This window comes from Varroa jacobsoni, unplaced genomic scaffold, assembly GCF_002532875.2.
Source record: "Varroa jacobsoni isolate VJ856 unplaced genomic scaffold, vjacob_1.0 scaffold_787, whole genome shotgun sequence".
Classification (NCBI taxonomy): Eukaryota; Metazoa; Arthropoda; class Arachnida; order Mesostigmata; family Varroidae; genus Varroa; species Varroa jacobsoni.
This window is the reverse complement of record NW_019213689.1, coordinates 103317-128922: the sequence shown is the minus strand read 5'-3', so window position 1 is coordinate 128922 and position 25606 is coordinate 103317. Positions and strand designations below refer to the sequence as shown.

Genomic DNA, 25606 nt, shown 5'->3' with positions numbered 1-25606 from the left:
TTCTACATCAAAGGCCTTATACCCTTTGGCATTTATATGTATCTTTGTACTTGTTCCTGATAACTGATTAGTTTAACACGTTCTATATCGAAGCTGGCGTCGGCACAGAGGATCCCAGCCATCCAACGGGTAATCACTACCGGTTTGCGCCAGAGATTACCTAGACGTGAGAAGTACAGACATCTCCTAGATTCCCGGATAGCGTTCATTTCTGGTCGTCCCTACAGCATGGGTGCTACTTTTAAAAATTTTACTTGTCCCGTCTTTCGTCCATATGTGACGACGTGAGTTAATATAAACGGATTTGCTATTTACTAGCCGCTGAAGACGTATCACAGTATGACGTTCACCTATGCAAAAATCGCACATCTATAATAGGAACGCACGAGTACGTTCTTTTTCGGAGCCTTTATGTTACATAGCACCGGTTTCGCGAAGGAAGCACCCAGTAAGTTGTTATCTCGTTCAACCTTTTTTGCCAGCTTTTTACTCACCCAACCGCGAGTATGATGTGTCTGGGCGTTTGGTTCTATTAGATACACAGCACACTACATATGAGAGGTCATGAATCTAGGTCCAACTATACTTGTATGCCGATATAAATAGAGCGACAATAATTAGGATCAGTGAGAAAATAGACTGCCTCTCTGACATGGTAGGTATGGGAAGCATTAGGCTGATAAGGCCAAGCACTCGAAGGCATCACATTGCTAGAACATTTTCGCCGCCGTAGCCAAAACCAGGTTTTGACAACTCCGACAATATTGGCAAAGTGAATTGTTTTATCACACTACACGCTATCTGATAGATGCCAGCTGGCCAAGCGAAATCGGTAATTGCCATCGTTGTACTGTATTCGCGTCGTATCGGTCCGATTTCGACCCATAACAAATAAACGTTGTGTTCTTAAGCAATATCTAGATGGGACAAACATACGTCGCGGGATCAACAGCCATCTTTTTCAAGAATTCACTTCTAATTTAACCACCTCGTGATTCGAAACGTCTTAGCGACTTGGCAAGGAATAGACCATATCATAATTACAACCTTTTTTTTTTTATTTATTAATTATTATTGATCGTTGACCAACGGCAGGCTAGAACAGTAACGCAGAATTTTATTTCTATTCTATTTGAAAAGAACTAATCTTTGTATCGACTCGGAATGTTCTGTTAGCCTAGCCTAGTGGTCTTAGTTTGAGCTACAAACAGTAGATTGTCTCAATCAAATGTTTTCCCAGGGATCACGTAGGCTAAACATAATCCGCGACCTGAAACAGCCTATCCATGAATTGCGCAGGGTCGTGATTTAGGTGGAAATTAATTGCAACCTTCTCGTCGCTAGACCCAGGTTGTTGAGCACGACATCGAGCCGAGATGATAGTTAAATCGGCGTACACACCTTTGCAGTGTCGTTGTAACCTGCTCGTTTCCGCCTGTGGCGTCCCTGTCCCAACTTCTTTTGTGAATGGGTCAGGCTCTTCGACCTTCTCGACCAATCGCGTCAATGGCGTGTTTTGATCAACTTCACACAAAAAAAAGCTTTGATCCACAAAAAAAATGTGATTCGTGTTGTGTGTGTGACTGTTGTCAAGTGCGAGACTCTAAAATCGGCTTTTCGTTTCTAGCCGAACCCTAGCTTATTTCTCATTTAGCCCTTAGTTAACTTCATGCGAAATGTAAGTTTAGCAGGAATACCGCTCACAACAAGCTGGATTATGATATTTTCTTTATCTCTCTAAATAAATACACAACATTTTATTACCTGTGCACATAAATCTATTGTATATTTACAAAAGGATTCAGCATAAGCTCGAAGTTGCTGTGTTACGCGTATCGCTAGGTAACATTAGAGGTAACTAGCAAAAGGCCACGGGGTATACTCATTAATGAAATATATAATGGCAATTTTACTACTGGCAATCAACTGTAAAGACTTTGTTTAATAGAAACAAGCTACTGTTTATGCCGTCGGTTTGGGACGAAAATTGCGTTGAGAAGCAATGTTCTTATTATAAACGCAACGGCTTGCGGCTTATTTGATTCCTAGATATAGTCGTTGGCCCCAACATACAACGAATATTATCATTCTAAATTAGAAAACTTACTCCCAATAACTGTGCGAAGACACTATAAACATTTATGAAACGAAGATTCGTTCGTTAGCAATGCAATACAACAGCGATGCACTCTGTAACGTTTTCCTCTTATTTTTCCTTTACTTTTTACATTTATGCTGTAAAACTTTCCCTCCTCTTGGCTACCACCTGAGCACCGTTTAGAAAAGTAAACGGAACACCTGGTTACCATGATCTGACTGCGTTGCTCCATGAATTTCCTTCGTTGCCGGCACTCCTCTAAGGCACTTGTCTCCTTCCAGGCACCGCCTCATAGACATTCAATGCAGTCAAATATCGACCCACTTTCGCTGTATACAACAGCTAGCTAAAGTAAATAGGGAGGTGATGTTTTTAAAAAGAGTTAGCCCAACTTACGTTATTAGAAAAAGTGATTTCTGTTTTTACATCCTTCAGATATGAGCATATTTTGGGTCCCTTTACCGTAGCCATTCTGCAATTGGTCTGCCTTCTTAGCGGTTTACTTATAAGCGATTTAGTACGACAAAGCTAGCGTTACAGATTACTTATTTCGTCAGCGATACAGAAACACATTGTGAGGCTTTCAACATAAGGCTACTTGAGTGATTCTGAAGACAGCGAACATCACAGAAGACTGAGGCAATCGAGCCCCGTGCTGGCCTTTGCTATTGTTGGTTTTATTCATGTGTTAAATCATGAGGTGTCAGAGAAACTTTTTTTTCCTTGACACAACTCAATATAACAAAAACGTCACGTCGCAACCTTACATTTTATCCCATTCCCCCTTTTTTTGCGTGATACCAAGATGGCCAGTGGACTTAACCATTCTCAATAGCTTTTACGTTTAGCCGCTATAGCACTGTGCTTAAATTCAGCAGATAATTATAGTAGCAAGACAAAGTAAAATGCGAGATTTATGTCGCCGCCGCACTAGCTTCTCACATTGTACTTTGTCGGCTTCACTGAATTTTACTCCTATCAGATTATATGGGCATACTAGTGCCTATTTCTACACACAACTTACTTGTAGCACGTCTTCATGCGCTTCCGCATTAGCATTGTTCTATAAAATGATCATATAGAAATACAATTTCCGCATCTATATCCGCGAACACTCGACTGTTCCGTTACTTACGCGTGGTAAGTGCACGATCGCTAACCGTCATCTATTATACAAAATTGTATCGGTGTGTTAGCTGCGGCTTGCCCATCGAGTCCTAGAATATCCATGAGAACTTTATAAATATTTTTACTCGACTTGTTTATTCGCAACAAATTTGCCCCTTTTGTGCACATTTATCACTGGCTTGATTTATCAAGTGCGGCGACACACTCGGCCCGGATCTTTGCTTCGATATTCTCTTCTAAGTTCAACTTAAAAACTAAGTATGCGAGCTTTTTTCGGTAAAACACGTACTTGTACTGAGTTTGTATCGACCACTTCGCCATCGATTGTCATAATGCTATCGTCGAAGCTTTCAACTCGAAATGCTCTGACGGGCAGAAGCCGCACCCAGGGTAGGTCAACATGTCTGCCCACTTCTTGATTAATAAAGAATGAGGCAATCTGTCGTCGTGATGCTTCCCCCTTGATCATCATCAGCCAGCAGACACCGTCGTCAAGTCGGGCCTGCGGCGCAAAGAACAGTTTGGTGCCGAGATGACTGACAAGCGAACTGTAGATGATAACGAAGCGCCCTTCCTCAACCTGCCACGAAGGGGGCAGAGGATCATCGACACCGGGAAAAGTGTCTTGCGGCTCGCTGTTTTCCGCTTGCTCCGTGTCCCTACTAGGAGCATTTCCATTGACATCTGCTGCCACACTTTGATCGATGCTGTCCTTATCGTCGTCTTCAGCCTTGGAGCCTTTGCCCTTGAAGATTCGATTTTTTGGCGGTGGCGCATGCCGTAACTCAGATACCGTTACGTGCTCTACCAAATTTTTGCAGCGATCTAAAATCAGGCGAAGAAACAAATTTCATCTGTATAAGAACGATAGGCTCTGTTTGTTAATATAATATTTAGGAATTTAAATGGGAAATTTGAGAAGAGTGCCTATTATTAGCCTATAAAAAGAAAAAAAAAAGTGAAGTCCCTGCATGAATGCTTGTTTGCTGTTGATCGAATCGTTAACAGAGAAGTGGTTAGATTTGTATCTCACTAATTCCGTCGTCTTCGACCCGCTTCAGTGGTCCATTTCCCGTAATTTCCTTACTGATGTTCTCAAAAACACTTCGAGATCGAAGTACTCTGAAATGAAAACGTTATTTTATAAGCTTTCAATGGTCAGAATATAACGGCAATAATAATCGTTGTAAATGTTGTCAAATTTCAAACAATGCTCAATCCTTCCCAGAAGTTCTGCGACACTAACTTTCATAATATGTATAGAACAATCCCATCTTTTTTTCAATATTTTAACTATGTTAGCTTAAATAGACCAGATCATACACGTAAACTATCTATTTGTAATCTCAAAAGGATTATTATCAATTCCCATTGATTGCGTCGTCCTGGCCCCACTTCTATGATTTCTAAGATAAATAAGAACAAAGCTTAAAGTCAGTATGGCGGAACAATATTTTGGCATACTTCTCTTAAGAATTTATATATTAAGCCAACAAGCTTCTCAACATGTAATCTAATCACGCCTGATCTCGTTATCAATAGATAATCTTAGGATAAGCGACGCCATCTATCGTCCTCTTTAAGGCATGGAAATAATTAACAATGGACTTAAATCTGAAAAAAGCTAATGTCACTGTTCGATTTCGTTTTTACTGATTCAGGCCATGTGTCTAAGTGACTACAAGGCCGACAAAGCCTTGTCGCCAACTAGCTATACCGTATGCTATTGATTACTACGCTATAGACCGGTAAGGCTCTTTAAAAATGTTTTTCGTATTAATAAATTTCTAGAATAGGCCGTACAGTGAAAAAGGACATAGTGGCTTCTTCTATGCTGTTGCATAATTCAATTTCTCAATAACAACGTATTTTCGCCAATCTCAGCCAGTGCTCTCATCTCTGAAAGAGAGAGAGAGAGAGAGAGAGAGGGAGAAAGAGAGGGAGAAAGAGAGAGGGAGATAGATAGATAGATAGATAGATAGATAGATAGAGAGAGAGAGAGAGAGAGGGGGGGGGGAGCGAGCGAGCGAGAGATCAGTAACTGTTGACTGACGTTACTCAATAAGCTTGTGCTAATAGAAACTACTAAATTGCATCTGCTAATTATTTGTATCTTGAATTTTTCTGAAAAAATTAATTTCGAACACAATAAAGTTATCAGCTACGCATATTCACGCCTCGTTAGAACTTGTTATTCACGTTGAGATTGATTCTGAAAGGGCTGTCGAGACAGCGCACCCCGAGTGCCCCACCCAGGTTGAGGCAGAAAAATGACGTTGCCCATCCTTCTAAATTGATTGTCTTTGACATTATTTACCAGACGGGGGATGGTGCATCGATGCGCTTGCTTTGAGTGTCTGCAGACAGCCACGGTTCTTCTACTAACATAAACTACTTTCAGTGTTTACTCAGGTTGGAGCAGATAAACACGATGCAGTTAAAAACCGGCAACGACAGCCAAATACAAGAAAATTTAGTTCCTCGATTAAAATCGATAAAAAATGAGTATTGGCTATTTTTAGCAAAAAGGAGGTTTCTTCGAATACACGCAACGGGTTGCTACTTTACTATTTATCTCAGACCCACCTGGACTCGTTAACCTGCTCCGTATCGACAAAGTTATCGTTTGGAATTCCCGACGCAAAACTACGAAATCCAGCTCCAGCTAATTTCGTTTGTTTGCTATTCAACGTAGGGCTGGTCAAAGATGGCGACGCTAATGGCTCATCACTAATTGGTTCTTCGTCTATGATACATTTTTGTTCGGGTTGTATCGTCTCACTATTTGGAACCTCTCCAGCAGGCACCGAACTCTTCTTGATCACTGGCACGTGTCGGAGTCGTTGCTCCGTGGCGGGAAGATAGGAAACCCTCCCCGAGTACGTTCGAAGACCTAGTGGTAAAGTGTGTGTCACGTTATTAGCCCTCTATGTTATCCGGTGAGTAACAAACTTTCTATGCTACAAATTGTAATGATTTCACATAAAACATGACCAACTAGTTAATTTGCAATGAAACAACTCTTACTAAAAATCCGCCATAATGCCCAAAGTGTAAAACGAATCTCCCCAAAAGAGCGAAGCTTCTCAGATTCGATGTCGATGTCGCTCATGATACCCCAGCCATACGAAAGGAACGAATAGATTGGCTCCTTCTTAGGCATATCAATCTTGCACAGGTCCAATGGTTGTACACGTCCCTTTACGCAACTCAGCGTACAGGCAAGGACTGGGTCGGAGAGGTATGGTTCCCTGGAAAAGAAACGGCGTGCCAAAGGTTAAACGCGGCGCAATTTTCATCGGTTGTCGGTAAGCACGAGTGAAAAAGATCTGTCACACTTATTACAAGGAAGTGATTAGCAAATCAAATGCCACGGTTATTTCCTAATGCCTAAGTATCTACAAGGCTATATATAATCATAGCTCCGATCCACGATCAGGTATGACCAACGGAGCCGTTAGGACCGTTCTTCTTCAAATTTGCTTTTTTTCCTAATTCAGGCAATATCTAGGACGATCTCGTTGAGTCTGGAGTTGCTGAGGCTCTATAATAAGGTAAATAGGACAGTACCCTACTCTTAGTGCAGGCTGCGGGCTGTACTGTGGGCTTCAAGTCACCCTAAATCATAGACGCGACAGACTACTCAAGAACGCTGACATAACAATGTAACAACGAAAAAGCGGTCGATAGATTTAAATTAGAATAAAGAGCGTTAGTAAAAGACATTGAAATACAGCCGATTTAAGCAATAATGAAACACTGGTTTACACAAGTACTCAATGTAATGTTAAATGCAACAGGCAGTATCGTTACATGTTTACGCATCGCGTTCAGGTATTAGACCGGCTTGTTTACGATACACAACCTGTATAAATAACGTAAGCTATTACATAATAGCCTACTTTATCTACTCTGTTTATAACAGATAAACAGAACACACAAAAAAGCTATATTTGCTTTATTTTAGTTTATATATATTTAATATTTATTAAATATTTAATATTTATTAGGCAGTATTTCTTATCCATACATTATATTTGCTAGCGCACGTTGAGTAAACAGCATACCCAGAAGCGTGGCAGATAGACCTGGCTAGACCATTTCCGGAGCCTCCGGGTATAATTCCAACTGGTATTCTGATGGCCTGGTCAGCATCAGGTCGTTCCATGAGACCGTTGTACACTTCATGTAAGAGTCCATCTCCTGATACGATAATAATTCCGCTCCACTGATTCAGTTCCAGGTTTCGTACGAACTCACGAGCGTGGTTGAACCGCTCTGAAGATTACATAGCGTTAATAATAATAATAATAACCGATAAATGCACAGGGGTAGGCTCGTAGTAGTGCTAGCTATTCCACAAAACTAGATCGAATCATAAACGCTCTGATTCAAGTTTTTTAGTGGACGTTGCGTAGTCGTTTGATCAGTCCTGATCACTATCACGATACGGCTGTCCGTATTTCGAATAGTGCACACATTTGGTGAAGCAAATAGAGATGAAGTTCACGTACCGGTAACGAGCATCAGGTAAGAGATGTCAGCTTCGGAAAGAACGGGTCGCACACGGTCTAGAAAGATCTCGAGACTACGACCTGGTCCTGATTTTGGATTAACGAGACAGAGATAGCGCCGCTGTGCGGGTAATGACTCGGGAACAATAATGTCTCCAGTATCTATAAAGAGTCAAAGCGCAAAACGGTAAGCGGTATTCCGCTGCCTCTTCGTCAAGCTTGCAAAGGTTATCTGGTTATTGGTTAAGTCCCTTTTTTCCCCCTCCCAACTCACCATTGGGTTACCACATGCCGCATAGTAAAATACAACACCGATCGGATTCAATAAGAACGAACGTAGCGTTATAAAACTCAGTATTTGCTATTTCAGGACGCACTATCAAACAATAGACAATATTTAACTGGACCGTTAGACATTAGCAGATGCAAAAAAAACTAATTAGCAAGCAGCAGCTTTGCAAATTCAACTTACATCTATAAATCCATTCAGATCTACTTAGAGCGGCTATTACTTCGTCAGTCTTCTTTTGCCCTTTACTTTTCATGCCGCCTCTGCTCTGCCGAGCGATCACGAATGAAATTTACGTTTCAAAACCTAAATATACAAACCAGTCTCCCGTTCGTTGCTGTTGTATTCATTCAAGCTCACTGCCCCCCTCTCCCTGACTTTCTATTGTTGGTAGCGTTATTAAATGAAATCGACAGATTGATACTTTCGAAATACTTCCACATGCCAGCACATGCGTCTAAATCATATTGTTAGCGTATGTGACCGCTTGTAGGATGGCGCTGGTAGTAGGGCGGCGGTCTGCTCGCGCGGCGATGGCGTCGTATTCATATCTGTGTTTTTCTATAGGTCGATCGATATGTGGCAGCCGGTTGCTTCCAGTTTGTTTACCTTTTGCCCAAATCGCGCATCGCGTCAATGTACTCATAACGCGCTATCCATACTTCGACAACGACGACTACGAATAACGGTTACAGCAGCAATCTACGTGCTAATGCTGCCGCTGTCGGCCGATTTAGGCTAAATGGTGCGGATAGCCGTAGCTAAAAGTATACACAGGAATAGCTGTCCTAACAACAACAACAACAACAACAACAACAACAACGACGACGACGACGACGACGACGACGACGACGACGACGACGACGACGACGACGACGAAAACCCTAGACGCGACTACCGGCGGATCGTCCATAGAGACGAAATGCGTGTTGCAACAATGATGCTGGTTACATGACTAGTAACAATGATCGAAGAGAAATGGATCTACATCTACGCTTTTGGACCAATATCTAATATGCAGAAAAACACATCTGAGAGAAACGACCAAGTTAAGAAAAGTCAATGGGTGTGTAGAAACATAATCGTAATGAAATCGTCTTTGGCAGGTAAGTGGCATACGCAATTTCCGATGTACTAGTTACAATCTTATGGCAAGGTAAAGTAAGAAGCTATCTGTCGCGTAAACTGCACGTTTGATAGCGTGACTGACCAAACTGTATCGTCTCAACAACTCTCGACAAGTCACAGGGAAGATAAGAAAAAAAAAAAAAAGCTTGAGCACGCTAAACTCGAACATTGATAACAACTTACCTTGATTCGTTTCGAAACGGTATCCTCGAAGAATCCACAAACAGGCACTCTGCCATTTCCTGGCAGCACGAAGATTATTCTCGTATGTGGCACACACGTCCACCTCAAACACATACCTGTATACGTGTGTTTAAGATAAAGAGAACAAATGTACAAAATAAAAATTGGAAATAATCATCAAGTAAGGACAAATGCCATCCACAAGAGGACAAACAACTACTAGCAGGATAAAAAACCTATACGATGTAAACATATTTACATCCTTAATTTTGGAAGGCCTTTATTTGTTTAGGCTCTATTTTAGCGATCTCAATTTCTACTCTTGAAGAAAATATTTTGCCAACTGTGGAATCAATTATTTTTGCATTTGTTGATGCTAGGAGTCTGACAGTTATACGACGTTGTTCTATACCATAATGGCAAATATACTGGTGACGAACGCGATCTAGGCAGAGAAAGGAGCAAACCTTTAAAGCGCGACTTTTTCTATGGACATGCCATCTAATACTTACGTGTGTCTTTGTCGTGTCAGGCCACTGGCGCCCTTTAGTCCTTTGCCTGAAGCTAAATGGTAAGCGTAGATGCAGAAGAACGCGGAATGCTCATTCGCGGAACAAGATGCCGTGCTCAGCCGCATTACGTGACAGCCAATGACATCTTCCATTTTTATTCTTGTCGTCTTCCCTACAGTGGCGCAGAGGCAAGATTCAAAGTATTATTCACGCCGTCTGTGTACTTTAGTTCTGTGTCTGGTTTTAGAGCTTTTAGGTGCTCAGTGACATTCTCGCAATTGGATCGTATTCGATTTTCGCAACCAAAATTTAATACGGTTACAGATTGAAAGTTTTTATTTAATGGTTTTTATTCAAGTTATCCTCGTCGAAGAAATCTCTGCCGATATGCAAATGCCCTTGTCACCGCCTTTTTTCAAAACTTTTCCAAATTGGATCGTCAAAGCAGCTCGATCAGCGACTTTCCTATCATATCTTTAATTTTGATATTTTGACTCTTCGTCAAAACTCTCCCCCTACAGACCTTCATTTCATTCTAGGAATAGGAAGAGGTCGCTGACGACTAGGTCCGACGAGCACAACGGGTTTAGGTAACGCATACATAGTTTTCATTACGCATACGAGTTCACACCTCACTGAGGGACAACCCGGGACTTCTTGCGCAACGGTTCTGGTCTCTTGCGTCGAACATATTCGCGACTTCTTAATTGGCTTGCTAACTGACGGTGCAAGCGGGTGGCGAGTTCTCCGACGGCCGACAGAAACCACAAAGAGCACTATGTTTTCCTTCATTATCACCGTCCCTCGTCTTGAGGATGACGATCGTCTTTGAATGATTCGAGTACGTCTTCTATCTATTCACTTGACTTTCACTTAGTGTTTGATCCGTGGACGTTGTGCAACATCCACGATTGGTTTTCATTTTTTTACACGAAAAACTACGTACACTTGTTGCCCCACCTGGGCACAATCGCAGAATGCCCAATGCATCCACTTGATCTCACCGTAAAACCCAAGCTTGGATCAGACTGTTATGAAACTTCACCTGCGTGAAGCAGCAATCTCATTGTATTTTCGTTAGAGTGGACAGAGGTTAGAAGCGATCCTCAGTAGCGTGAACATACAAGCGACTCATTTTTTCGTCAAAATATTGCTTTATTTATATATCTGGGACAGCGGAGAGTGGTGGTTAAGATTTATTTAAAAGCCTCGATGGCGCATCTACTTACCAGCTTATTAAAGTTCAATATTTATCTGTTGCGCTTTTTTAGATTAGCGCGTAGAGTTGTATTGTATGACATTTACTACTATCGCTGAGATGGGCCTAATGATTTTCTAGGAAATTTCACGGCATAGTACGTATTTCTGTATTTTTTTTTGTCATTTTTATACTCAGGACTTCTTGCGATCATCAAAGCTGCTTATAGATGGCGATAAAATGTCTGCTGTAAAATGTTTCAGATGTTTATAGCATAAAGAATGGTCTGATTTGGCCTGATGGACTGACCTGCTTCGACGCACTGAAGTACTAAAATTGGCGTTACAATCGCTTTTCGTCGTGATGTTAACCAAACACCCTAGGCCGAAGTGGTGTTGTTGTATAGACAGCGAAGTTAAGCGCCTTTTGTAACTTGTGCATCGCACCTTGTGCTAACTTGTGTAAGCACGCGAATCAAATGTTCCGTTTCGTCTATTTAAGAACATTTAGAACCATTCAGTTTTGTACAATTCTTTACACCCAAGTCGTTTGCTTTTCAAGCGTGATTTTTCTCCAGTAAGCTGCATTATGTGACTTCCACAAGATTTTACGTACTGGTTCCGCAATTTCTCGGAACTTATTTCGGAAACCTATAAAATAACTTTCGCCCTCTTAGGTCCGCGAGAGCTCCAACTGAAGGCCGGTGGACTGTAGAAAGGTTTGCTTGGTCAAATCTAGAATCGGCTATAACTAGGTTTAATGCTATGAATCAAATATATAGCAGAGCAAATGATAAGTTTGACCTTGCCAAATTCTTACAAAGTCGTCGGTTTGGTATGTCTCCATCGAATCCAGCGATTAAAATACAATGCACGTACTTTACGATGATCCGAAAAAAAAAAAACTTTGAAATCGAACCTTTTGCTTGAAAGACGAACTCGTTCTCGTAGAGCTGTAGTTGATACCGGAGGCTCGTTGTGTTCGGATACCGATAATAACACCCGTCAAGAATCACGCGAGGTTTCGCTGCACTGGGCGCGCCTGTCCCAGGGGCGCCGTTCTGGGTACTGCTGCCACCCATTGGGTCGTTGGCAGTCTCCTCCTCCTCTGAAATCCAATCGTAGAAAGGAACGGATCGGTTTACTCACCCATCTCGTTAGACACCCCAACAAAACCTATCAGTCTTCAGTAAATCTCTATAAATCAACAAATAAATCAAATGCTCAACGATACGATAACGTAATGAATCTACACGGTCAGATTCTTTTTGCATGTCACGATAAACTTCAGAGAGGTTTCTAAGCGCACTACTAAAGCTTTTCAAAATAAGCCGATGAAAGGTTTACTTCAAAAGTTGAACCAAGGTAGACAACGTGGTGTGCTAGAACCCCTATATTGATCGGATCCGCAAAACTTACTTAACCTTTCCCCGTCACTTCTCATAGATCGTATAAATCGAACGTGTTGAAGACGCAGAACTTGCTGAAATTTTAAATTGCGCCTAGGCCAGAGTACTATCGTTCGAAAGTCTACTGTGATCTCGGAGCTAAAAAGGTAGTCAGTGGTACCAATTCGAATCTGTTGACAAACATGGCCTGTTACTGCTTTCGGCCGCAACAAGTTTGGACAAAGATACGCCGCAGCTGAGTCTTTCGGCGGGAAAACTACTGCGGCATATGTTCAACTGAATAAACATAATTCTGGAATATCTTAGACGTTTGGAAAACGAGATCAATATACAATGTTCCCAATGCTTAAGGCTGAGGCTACATTACCTTTTTAACGGGCTTGTTTATTAGCCAACTCACTTGCAAGGTTAGATGTTGCTCATTAATATGGGCCTTAAGGCTCAAAATTATAGAATAGCGTATGAATAATCGTATGTGTCGCATAATTGTTCGTGCAACAACATATTTACATGAAAACAGTTAACTGTAAATGATCTCACGTAGTACAAAAAATGAAAAAAGTGTCCGACCGTGAGGATCTAATTGTCCAGCGATCATCTCACCCACGCAGTCCAGGCTGTCCATGACCGATAGGATTATCTCCAAAAGAGCATCTATAGGTCGAAAAATGAAGGACATCCATCTGAAAGATCAGCGACCTGGTTGGATAACGGGATACGTGATGTTAATGGGCCGTGCGCCGATACCCTCTTTTTTTTTTAGAAGATCCTACATCAACTATACGTCGCAAGTTTGTTACCTATATGTAGGAAATACGTACCAGATTACATCGAGACGTCAACAACTGTAACTGCAAATGTAACTGCAAAAATAAACATGTTATTTAGGAACCCATACAGTTTGGCTGGTATGCCAAGCTGAGCCAAAATTATTCACGTTGCCAGATCTATAGTGTGGCCCTCTCGACAGCCTTGATAATAAATTGGTGGTACTTGCCAGCTTGTTTTCAATTTACAGACTTCTCACGCGTTTAGTTTGGCCCTTTTTAAGGTAATATGTTGCATATATTTCAACATTGTGTGATATTGCATAAAATTTGTTTAATTGGATAGTGTTGTACAATAGGAAAAGTCACGTTTTACTGTTTCGATACGAACGAGTACCGTTAAACTAGCGAGAATTTACACGGAAATAAAAATGCCTACGCAGTTCTGCCGTCGGGCCGGATAACCGGTGTAGCTTGCCGTCTATCGACAATCGTAGATCAGACAATTGAAACTACTGAAATCGTCTGACTCTGCTATCAGCGACCTACCCGTGCTTCTCACGTCTATAGAAATACAAGTTACATGCCGCGAACTCATCCAACGTAGCCACACCTTGCTAATTATCAAGCTTGTCACTACCTTGTGGTATCTCGTGTTCCGATAATCGACATCCCTTCATCGTACCGGAAAATGTCCCTACAAAGTTACCTTTGAAACTTTCACACGAAATACAATACGGCCAAATTTTCGGTCCTATCATTCGAACGTGTAATGCCACTGGGGCTACTTACTGGCCGTACGTCTGCGTAATTTTACCGATCATGTTTCAGTCTATAGCACAAAATTTAATTCTTAGCCGCTAGATAATATCGGCCTGCGTTTGTATTCTATAGGCCTAGCACGTCTTCGTTGTTTCAATAATTAGCGACAAAAAAAAAAAACACAAACAATCGACAAAATCTACGAGGTAAACATTTATTCTATTGAAATTTTGCTTTCCGTAACATCCGGTATGGTCCGTTCATGCCAATGCGATTGTGAACCGTCGAGTTCCATCATTAGCTAGCTCATATAATTAACGGCTGATAGGCATTAGTGTTGGTATGATCTGTGCTCAATGACTGGTTCTTCAATAGTGCCACATCTACATTCAACTATACACACACACACATACGGAGTCGGCCATTTTGTTTCGGCAAACAAAACGTCCCCATTCGACCATTTTCATTTAGCCGACCATATGGAACTGGTAAGCGATATTCTCAGAAAGTGGCAACATTCGCTGGTACGATATGTAATTTGGCGGATATTTTATTTTTCCATGATACAAAAAGGGCGCTCTGTAAGAATATCAAATGCCTTATTATAACGACTATCGGTTCATGTCAGAATCGTGCGGGTCTTTCTCGAACCTCATAAAAACAACTGGCCTTCTGCGGAAATCGATAACTTCGCCTTCGTTACTCGAATCGAAATGACTCTGATAGTTTCCATCGCATCATAGACGTAGCGCTCAGGCTTCATCTACTCCTACAGCCAAAACGATCACGAGGCAGAAATCGTAGTAGGCGCCAGAATGCCAGCAGCTATGCCCGGAACGTGTTTAAACATTCCACCTAAGGAATATGAACTAGTGCTAGTATTATCGCAGGTAGGGCAAATTAGCTGAGCGTACCGAGTTGAATGATTGCAAATGCTAAGGCAAGGTCCAGCTGGAGTGGGGCGCTAACCGGTGATAACTGATAGATTGTGAAGCTTCTACGAAGACAGTAATCGATCAATCTTGTACTTGCTAGGCTTAATCTTCTGTCAAATGAGTCAGTCGAACACTTGACAGGCGAATATTCCAATCAGGCTATCTGCAATATCGATAGCTACAGCGTCCTTAATGCGTAACAGGTGACAGTACAATAGTAAAATACTTTGAACATACGTTTGGCTCGCTGGTAAATGACTGTGTGCTTAGAGAACCGGGAGGAAAACTCTCATTCGTTGTCATGATCTTGAAGATCCGGGATGCGTATTTGACTCAGATCGAAGTATAGTCATCGGTTAATACTAGATTGGTAGTCCCGTCATCTGAGACTAACGACGAGTACTTGTTCTGGCAATACGTTTATCGCTTAATAAAAGATCGATCTGACTCGTAGCTGGTAGGAAATTGTATAGAAAATTATGACTAGACTAGATATAGGTAACGTAAGGAGACCATTACGTTTGTTTTCACTGGGCATTTCAGTTTTCCACTATCGTTTTCCTGTTGCCGTATGTTTAGACGAAACTTGAATGCTCGCACCTGTCCGGGAGATTATCCGCAACAGAGATGCGCAAAACGATCCCATCGATTTTATTCAGGGACATGTCTAATCGACTAACTGAAAACAACGTTACGCTAATCGCTACAAGTTAGAACTGCCGGATCCCGAACGAAGACGATGCCTCTGTATGTGCCACGGAAAATTCTGTCCTTCATTAGACTGATGCCATTCTAGCTCGGGTTATAGGACGATCTTTGACAACTGACAAAGAAATCTCGGTCCGGTGTATCAATCCCTTGAGAAAAAAAAAACAATGATGCTAACATATTTGTTTATTTCTCGTTTACAGGTGCCATAAAGCAATCCATCGTAAATAATGGAAAATTGTTTCAATGGCATATCATTCAATAGAGACCAGTAATAGATACATAATCTTACATACCAATCCGTATGTGAAAGAATATTTACTGAGAATAACTCCAATAAACTATGCTCCCATAGACAAGAGCTGATTAAATGGTTATCGACCGGTAAACGTTTGTGTTTACTACATACACATTTACGGGATGTTACTTCGATCAGAAACGTATTCCGTACAGACACTAGTGAGTACATTGTCTCCTAATGCCGCAATCTATCCTTATTTATCCTACAAAGAAAAGATTAATATAACATAGCTAGATAGTTTTTCAGCTGTTATAGACTCGGCCAAGCCGGTGCTATTTTACTGAATAATAAAGGATGGTCCTGTAGGCCAAGTGAATTGGTTGCTATACCTCTCGTCTTCACCATTATTCTATTTGTATGTAGTTAGGCCAATTATGTCAGCGAGGCGATGCTTATTTTGCACTAGTTTCATTTAAGTATTCGGAGGTCAATGCGTCCAGAGGACAGAGACGGCCATTTGAATCAGTATTTTCGAAGAAGACAACGTACTCTGTGTAATGCTTATCCTATACAGCGTTAGCTCTTACGGTTCAGAAAACTTCGGGTAAATTTCCGAAACGACATTTGACATAGAACAGCATAGACATAGATGACTAGAATTAAGATGTGTTGTCCAACCGACGTTGACAGTACTGGCCTACGCTAAACGTACAAAAGGAAACAATCGTGTACTCGCTCGCCGTTTCATCCCACCCTGGCACACTTCTCTTTTTTCTGGAATTGGAATATGATGAGTAGCAATCGTCGTCCTTACTTAGCAGCTTCTGTTTCGGTTAACTATTCATGAATTGCTCGTATAAAACTATCGATATGTCTATTACAGAGTGTTTTCCCGACATTAAACGTCAAATGGCCTGCTGAAGCGGCACCTTGCCAACCAACGACGGCCTCCGTCAAACGGAAGAGGAAAACCCCGCTGGTCGTAACGTTTACGGTCACTGATTGTCGACAAACGGCATAGTCAGATTGGAGCCGTATAGTTAGACACGCTGCATTTAGTTATGCCTTAATAACGCTCTCTAATGAAGACAAATACATTTTTTAACATTCAATTGAATAGCACGAACCACTAACGGATACCTAATTTAAGCTGCCCGATCATTCGTTGGTCGCCCCACACTCGACGAATTTCATCATCAAATTACTGTGTTATCTTCACATAACGAGCTGTGGTATCACAGACACCACATTTATTAGATCTACTTTAACGAAGTCTGCGATCAGGATGAAGTGGGATCTAGGTTTCGTTTAGTGAGTAATGCACACAGGTAAGGTTCGATCGACTTCAACGCTTACGCTAGACACAAAGGACAGACATTGAAGTTCATTGTTGAGATATACGTTCATGGCTATCGATTCTATCGCTCCGTGGCAACAATATGGTATTAGACAATCGCTAATGTACGACTGTTATCTCACCGGTTCGGGTGATGAAGCGCGAGATCTTTTGCAGTGACGCTCTCGGCTGGAAGTTCTGGCGTGGACAGGGCCGCCATTCTCGCGCTAGACGAATCTTCATCGTGATTCTGTACGACGCTGAGCGCGGGGATTGCTCCGGGCAAAGCAGACGTAATGGGGCTTTCGTAATAGATGTTTATAGAAAAGGGGTTCGAATCGACATTATTCATTCATTTAGAGCTAGTGTCTAGCTGGAATAGCCATATGGTTCGTTCTTTAAGTTCAGGACGCTCTCATTTTGTCGACATGCAGCCAGCTCATTATCAAAGCACAGCACTTTAGAAACCGTTGAACAGCGCTAGCAGTGTGTAGACCTCAATCATTGGAACGTACCGTTTATCGAACTCTACTGCTGTGTGTAAGGCAGGCAGTTTCGTGCCGCATCTGAGACCTGTACCACCGTGCTTCCTGCGCCGCCTACGCAAATCTAATTTTCAATCCGATGTCTTATTCTTGCTGATTTAGCTGGTTGCTACACACTGTCAAGAAGCTCTATGCTATCAATGCTTGCCTACGTGAGGAACGGACCGTTAAGAACGTTCAAACTGTCAACACTCGAAGTGGTCTCAGCGGCCATTTCGCTACACAAACTGCTGTCGCCATAATTGCCAGCAACGCTGAACACAATAGTAACAGAAGGGCAGATCTATAGCGGTGCTCAGAGTAATCTGGGCAGTGTGACGCTAGTCAGTCTAACGTCACCGGAGTGAGTCTTACACATGAAAAAACCTACTATAGGCCGCCCTCGCCTACAGAATCGTTCTCCTTACCGAGTGCCCTCACCGGCTTCGCGAAGCAAGAGCAGAAGGTGAAAGTTCACAGTAACCGACAAGGGAGGACAGCTTTGCTAAACTGATACGATCCAAATCAAAGAACGATGAGTCCAATGAATTGAAGAAGATGGTACCAAGACAATCGTTGCCTTTAGCATTATGAGAGAGATTTGTTATAGTCACACGATTTTACAGTGAAACAAATTCGTTTTGTTTGTCTAACTTCATCAGCAAAGTTAACGCTTAACTTAAAATTTAGGTTTCGCTGCGTAGAATAATTTACTACGAATAACAAGCGACACGCTTCTAACACTTCGAATTGTGACGCTCATCTTCTGCATCGATTTTCTTATAGTGCATATTACCGTTTTCCATGCAATTTGCTGCATGACATCGCAGATGATGACGTCCAGGTGCTAGAGCGTACGTAGCAAATGATTATGAACGTCGCCAGGCCAGCCAATGCCACTGGGCCTTCGTCAACAATAACGTACTCATATTGTTTTGCTGAACAGGGAAAAAACACCGCAATTACAATCTAAAGGTAGTGATTATATGAGCTGCGTACTAGTTAGTACTGCAGTAGGTAGAAATAACGTATATTTACCTGGTGCTCTTCATGCCAAGTGTCTTCGGCGCTCTTTGCCCTTGGGTATCGCATTCTTTTTTTACCGAGTTTGCGGACGTCTATCGCAAATGTATTTGGCCTTCACCAATCATTCATCTACTTTACACATCCTGGTCACGGTATAAAATTTACTAAGTAGTCATCATTTTTAGTTATACTGCTTGTTTGCCTATTTTAGGTACTAAAAGTCTAAAAGCCTCTTCGAACTTTTTCTTCGAATTGAGATTTAGTGAGCATATAACGCTAACGTTTGTTGTTTTCTTACAACGAGTGCTATAACTAATCATGCTAGATGTTCTCCGTAGCGACATCTCGGTGTCCGGATTGTAACACGTTCTAACTGGACACAATGAAGGTCCAATTACCTTATGATCCATATGCTTTTGATCTATTGCTATGACTGCATCTAGAGATCTTAGCAGAAGCTAGCTTATATTCAGTCGTTTCTGACTAAGCTGACGTCGTCTAAGCAACCCACGAAGTAACAACAAAGGTGTTGACTGGTTAAGACTGAACTGGCTTGTTTTGTAACCCTTACTGTTTTTGCGACGAAAAAAGTCGGTAAAATCATAAACCTTGTTACCACTACCTGGCAGCTAGATACGCGACGAAGCTCACTGGCTGACTGTCTGTTTTTAACTTTACTTATCGTAAAATGATCGAGACGCGAACTACTTTTTGGCCGAATTAAAACTAAGCAAGGTACCACAGTATTACTGCGTTCATTGGAGCAATCTTGTTAAATTATTTAATTAATTATAAGCTTCTGTTCGTTTTCTACTCTTAGTGTGATAAGTGACCTCTGTCATTTTTGTTATATTAGCTCTATGTTTAATAGATATTCGAAAGGGATCAAATTAGGGTGATCTAAATTGAGGTTAGGCTCAAGTTCGAGGGGCCTTCCTTTTTTATTTAGTCATTTTAATATTTAATATATAAAGTGGTATACCAAGCCAAATACTATCTGTTCTAGCCCAGACGGTGCGAAGCCAGAGTTGATAAGGGAGATTTGACATAGATTGAATAGCTCTTTTTACGCTAGATATCTAGACAACCACTTGCTTCAACGCTTTTAATAAGTAGATCATAATCTACAGAATATTATATGTCATTCGTTCGCATAGATGACTCTAAACCAAACGCGTATGTAGACATTCATATAGAGGACAGAGATACTTTACTTATCGAAGTTTTGTTCGACTTCCCAATACTATCGAACGTAAAGGACCATTGCAGCCCAACGCACGGTAAATGGTTTTCTTTGAAACATACGATTTATGTTTAGTCGTCATGTAAAACATGAAGCTTAATCTCCATGCGAAGTTTGGCCATTGGCTTTTTCACAAATAGTTCAAACTATAATATCAATGGCATTTCCTAAGCAACTATCAGCTATAAATCATAGTGTAGTACATCACTCATGAGGTTTAAGGCGAAAGTCGTTCGTTGTTTCGTTACTTTATCCTAATCCTGTGTCCTGCACGCCGTCTCCACACCTCATTCACTTATCATCAACTCTGGCAGAGGTGCCGGAACAATGATTTCAAAGGCCGAAGACGGCCTATACAGGATGTGCTAGCTGCGCACTTTGAAAATGGCGGGTTTGCTCCGTGAATACGTTGCAAGCGTGAAAATTAAACTCTACTGCGGCTACGGAATATACGATGAACAAGAATGATAAACCTGCGTGTCATTATAATGATTAGTTAACTTTTCCATAAAAATCACTGTATAATAACAGAGCACATCTTAAGTCGGTTATGAACAAGTCATCCATAGAGACTTCATTTAGCTGGTTTGTGCGACACTGCTCATTCTCTACCTTACCACGTTTAGAGGCACGCTGATGCTTTCAAACTTTTATTATCAACTGGTCGAATTTGAATCAGAGGCTCTCCCACCATTTGCTATATCATCGAAGGCAGATCAGCTACAAACTCATTGTTTCATGGTTTAATCACCAACGGTTCCTCCGCCGTTAGTGGTTTGCAGCTTTAACCAAGAATGATTAGGGATCGACCGAATGTTAACGGAACGATACGCGGAATAAACTGATTCCGGTATGGGTCTCCTTTACATGGCATGTAATCTGAAATTATCGCGACGTATATAGCGTGCAGACGTCACCGCAGTGCTCAAGTCTATCATGTTGCAATAGTTTGGCGGAGATTTGTGGTTCTGAACTTTATACAGGTACCACACTAAGAGCAATTGTCCCCGAGTACGCAATTCGCTGCTAAAATTCTGCTAGAGGCCTGTAGACCGCGACGCATCAAGTCAGCTTCTAGGCACTCCAATCGGGTTCTTCCGTATCAGTCATACTAGCCATATCTTTATCAGCTATTCATTAACAGTTCGAGTTTAGCGGCTGACTACAGTTAAAATGTCCCCTTCCAGTTCTTGTAATTCTGTTGCCACTTGATACTTTTTAGATTCCACTATTGGTTCGGCTAGGGTATACGTATAGCGGTGTCAATGACATTGCTTTCTATTTTACATGCCTCCATCGAAAACAGCGAATAACTTGCCATCGCTTGTGTTCACAGCGGTTTTTCTACCACTTCCGTTGAGATTTTACAATGATGGAGGTAGGTTAGAAGCAAATTATCGGGAATATTTGACAGTGATCAACGGTTTCGCACGTATTTTTTCTTGCCCCGAACGGAGTCAACTCCCCGCCCTAGCGTCTGAAACGTTTTGTCACCAAATCGTTGCCGCTTTTGTCGGCGTCCTGCGCGCGCACAACTGAAAGCGTGTGCCGCTTGCAGCGCCCCGATAACAACGAAACGTGTGCGAATCGCGCAGGCAATCGTGGAAAGCCGTCGACTATTTACTGCTTGGCTAGCTAAAGCAAAATGTGCCAGAGACGGGAACATAACAGCTGCGAAGCCAACCAGATTGTCAGTTAATCTATGACGCACATGAATCTAAGAATGAGATGAAAACGTGTTAGAATAAGACCATTGTGTTTGAGCTTCAAGGAGAAGATAAATATTGAAGAGAACTTAAGCTCTGTCCATAAATATTACTCAGTACTTGAATTTCAAGTCGATCATTGTTTGTGACTCTTCGTGAATTTACCCCTTGTTGCCAGGGCCTTCCACCCGTAAACCGCATTCACCTATTGAATTTGCTGAGAACTATCTACAAAAAAGACATGGCGTCCATTGAACGATCATAGCGAATAGGACCGTTTTGAACGAGCGGCCAAAAAGCGTAGGCCAATTTGCATTGTAGAAACGAAACAGTTTTCACTATTTTAGAGGGCTAGCAAACGTATTTTTTCGGCGAAGCTAATAAAACAGAAACTATATTATTATTATTATTATTATTATTCTCCTATTCTTAAAGCATTTGTAAATTAAGATAGATACCTATAATAGAAGTTGACACCGTGATCCCTCCTTCTGCGTGCGCGCACCGAAGTATGATACGATCCAGGCCCATATTGCAGGCTGTTTTGCTGCTATTCAGGTCGCCTTCGGTTTGTCTGTATTCTATCGCAATTTTTTTTTATTTCCTTCGCTATTACAGGTGCCATGTTTCTAAGTCGCCAAACAATTATAGGACCAGTCGTCTGTCGATACTTTATAGCTAAGTGCTCTGCTCTTAAAAAAAAAACAGCTCGTAGGGGATTTGATGTTCGTGTTTCAATTGGAAAAGGCTTAAGGCAATGCATACAACGGCGCAGAAGTCGCGTAAAAAAAAATAGTAATATGGTGCAGGTGCAAGCGCCATTGTAGTCTGGAGTGCACATCAAGTTACAAATATCATACAACTAATAACAAAAGCTAGAGCGTCGTGGTTTCACCTCTAACCGTTGCCCGACATTGCTCCCATTTATAAAAAAAAAAAACACGTCTTGCTGCTGTTATCGTTTACTTGGCTTTTTTTTTCCGACCAGATTTCAGCTACCTCAATTAGTGATAAACTATCGTACCTAGTAATGAGCTAACTAAATATTTATAATCATTACTGTGATAAGTCTCTTCAGTATTGATTGCCCTGTGTAAGGTACATGTTTATATGGGAAATAGGATAATACTATATTACATAGTTGCACAACTTGCTCGACCGATAAACAATCTTAGCAACGTATTAATTTATTACGTGTTTTCATCCAACTTTCAACCGGATGACATATTTCTTCTTACCAGAACTTCTCAGATCGGATGCTGAACATTTCGCCAGGCCAATTTTTAAGATTCTTTTCATTGCCATGTATACACTGCTTGTGCTAGAATTACAAGATGTCTTGAGAATGTGATGGATACAAAAGAACCCCATTGGCGCTTGCGGGGCAGCTTCCGCGGTCCTTGTAATGTGTAGTGGCCATGCATTGCTGTGGAAGAAGGTGACTCTTCTTCTATCGGGTGGCTGCTGTTGGATAGCCTTATTCAATCGGCTGATCAACTGAGCCATGAGCGTATTTTTGTTGACCATCTTGTCTTTCTTAAGCATTTTCGAGGGTATAAGATCCTCTCCAGCCCATCAAACCCACATCATGGCCCCTAGCATCGAGTGGAGATTTGGTCTTAGGTACATCTCTTGGAGCCGCCACTACTTTCTCTGTTACGTATTGACGTAAACACAGCATTTTCCGTCATCCATAACATTTCTGTCTAGATGTCACTATGGCTGCGTATTGCTCGGTGCAAGGCGAGCTTTAACTATTCTGAAATTCAAGCTATTCCGTTCACTCAGAAGGTGTCACAACTGCTAGATATGCGCTACGGAAAAAGCCAGAGATCATCACCATGCATCGATAGGGCTCTTGAAAGCCTGACCCCCTACCTCGCAACCGTTATCATTTCGGTCAATTCCACTATGAACGTCCTCGGCTTCATCTTACAGTCGCCTTTCACGAGAACAATTAAACAGAAGGCCGATATAATTTAAAGCGTGGTCACAGGCTAAAGAAGGCATGAGTCCTATAGCAGTACAGCTTGTAAAGTAAAAACCAAGCCCATCTATCCATGAGTTTAAGAGCTCTAGTGATGCTGCCTATTACAATACTTCGACCATAATAAGATCCAAAATCCTATGCATTCTTCCGTTTCGTCAATCTCGTCTTTTAGCCATTTTGATCATTCGGATCAGGTACGTTTACCTCTGAGACACGGTGCTGTAGAGTGACAGGGTCAACATTTTTTCAACGAAGTTACACCAAATGGATTAGCGACTCGTATATTTCCGTCTACGACTCCTGGACGAACCATAGGATAAATCGAATTTATTAGACAGGGGAGTCATGAACCGCGTTCAGATAACGACGGGCCGCTCGTCTGATAGCTCGAACAAAGCAGAACAGATCTGCAGCATGGAATAGTGGAGGCAACTATGATGAAACAAAGTAGGCATTACGGGGAGGTGCGTGTTAGCGACAGACAAACTTCGCTATGAAACACGTGGTGCACTACATCATTACTGTGCGCCCATTAACAACAGCTGTTCCTGCTATAACTAGAAAGCACGCACACCCGTGTCAGCACAGATACTGTGACTGGAACTTTCGTCAAAGAAAAAGCATAGCAAGACTGACTTCAGTCTGTAATAGATGGAGTAGCATAAGTCTACATGATGCATTTACACTTCGCCATGACGAACCACAAGCTGCGAAGATGAAGACTGCAATATTTTCGTACCTCTCCTACGCTTGTATGCAATTGAAGTGCTAGAGCCATTTCTATGAATCAAATGAATACCATACCGGCTGTGATTTCGATGGCGTAGGCACAGCTGTTGAACACTTGAACTATTAATTCGTCAATGATAGCACCAAGGGAGACACTGATGAGATCCAGTGACGATTAATCTATCTATACCATAATAAATAGAAACACAAACATGTGTGCGTCAAACAGTTTTTCTAATGCACCACTAGCATTCTCTAAATCACGGCGTTACGAGCTGAACTGTCGTCCAATTTTTTGGCAGCAAAAACTGATGTGCTGTTGTACATTGGATGTACACAGTAGCAGCAATCACTGCTGCATAAATCACAAACGATACAGCTTAATCACTCACTCCTGAAAGAGTCGCCAATGAACCGGACAAAAAAACAGTCCATAAGAAAAGTACTTTTTTTTTTTCTTGACACACTTCTAGCAGCCGATTGAATTGCCGCTGCTGTTATTTATGTGCTAAGATCATCAGTCTTGCCACTGCTGCCGCATCGAGCGTTCGACCAGCTGACTAACGCTCATCCCTCTGTGCAGATCTTAGTTACCGTCGCCGTCTGCCCCGTGGGCGCTATCCGTTCGTTATTTGTTTGGCCTTTCTCGCGTTGCAAGGCTTTGCCTACTAGTGTTATTGTGCCAGCTATCGTATCCCTAGAAAGCCACGAACATACAGACATACAATACTGTTATAAAATAGTTACACATCTAGGGGTATTCACTGCCTTTTAGAGGTGCCACGAAGACTACAATAGTTAAATGTGATAGCCAACCTTTTAAAGGCTGGCGCGATCTATCCATTTCGCTAACGGTGATACGTTTTTGGGGGTACGGCCATAACAAGCGCTGAATATTGGGGTGACTTGTTCAGTTCGCCTTTGCCCCATCAGCATTCTACTTCATCAATCGCGTACGCTGGCTGGCTCACTCACTTAGACTGCCTGGTTGACCAACTCACTTCCTTTACTTCATACCGTCACCATTGCTATACAATCCTGTTACGACAGTGCCGTTGCTAGCGGCACCCGCGCTTGCCCCCGCGACTCGTAGTGCTATTGCTACAAGCGAAGCGATGCTATTTGTTGAATATTCGGTCGCCGTGTTTGTACCCCGCAGGCAACAGCAAACGGAGCATGAC

At 41.9% G+C, this 25606-nt stretch overlaps 1 protein-coding gene and 1 long non-coding RNA gene across 11 annotated transcripts in view; one reads left to right on the top strand and one right to left on the bottom strand.

Moving 5' to 3' along the window:
* Window positions 1-1755: 1755 nt before the first annotated feature.
* LOC111263721 (sphingosine kinase 2) lies at window positions 1756-25601 on the bottom strand. Of its 10 annotated transcripts, none has more exons than XR_015312433.1 (13): window positions 14018-14064; window positions 12999-13141; window positions 11969-12157; window positions 9853-10024; window positions 9341-9456; window positions 7741-7902; window positions 7294-7504; window positions 6254-6477; window positions 5813-6119; window positions 4260-4348; window positions 3516-4051; window positions 3123-3315; window positions 1756-2444 (listed from the first exon to the last, which is right to left on the bottom strand). XR_015312433.1 is itself a non-coding variant. In XM_086969766.1 (13 exons), the coding sequence occupies exons 1-12, from the start codon at window positions 14047-14049 to the stop codon at window positions 3268-3270; spliced, it is 2229 nt and encodes a 742-aa protein (XP_086825892.1). In that variant the 5' UTR covers window positions 14050-14064; the 3' UTR covers window positions 1756-2444; window positions 3234-3267. The 10 variants fall into 10 exon arrangements, 9 of the variants coding, with proteins under 9 accessions (XP_086825892.1, XP_022694801.1, XP_022694802.1 ...); XM_086969766.1 differs by having other exon boundaries at window positions 3234-3315; XM_022839066.2 differs by having other exon boundaries at window positions 1756-3315.
* LOC111263725 (uncharacterized) overlaps window positions 9069-25606 on the top strand; it is a 28973-nt gene continuing 12435 nt past the window's right edge. The window contains exon 1 of the long non-coding RNA XR_015312439.1: window positions 9069-9135. This is a non-coding gene — a long non-coding RNA (uncharacterized LOC111263725). The remainder of the gene's footprint in view (window positions 9136-25606) is intronic.

What these genes read in the sequence shown, in the direction of transcription:
- LOC111263721 (XM_022839066.2), bottom strand. Translation starts at nt 14,049, where the DNA reads ATGATCGGTAAAATTACGCAGACGTACGGCCA. An exon ending in TTACCTGATGCTCGTTACCG is followed by an intron (nt 7,505 to 7,740) that starts GTACGTGAACTT and finishes TGTAATCTTCAG; the next exon opens with AGCGGTTCAACCACGCTCGT. An exon ending in GAGCAGGTTAACGAGTCCAG is followed by an intron (nt 4,349 to 5,812) that starts GTGGGTCTGAGA and finishes TTTTCATTTCAG; the next exon opens with AGTACTTCGATCTCGAAGTG.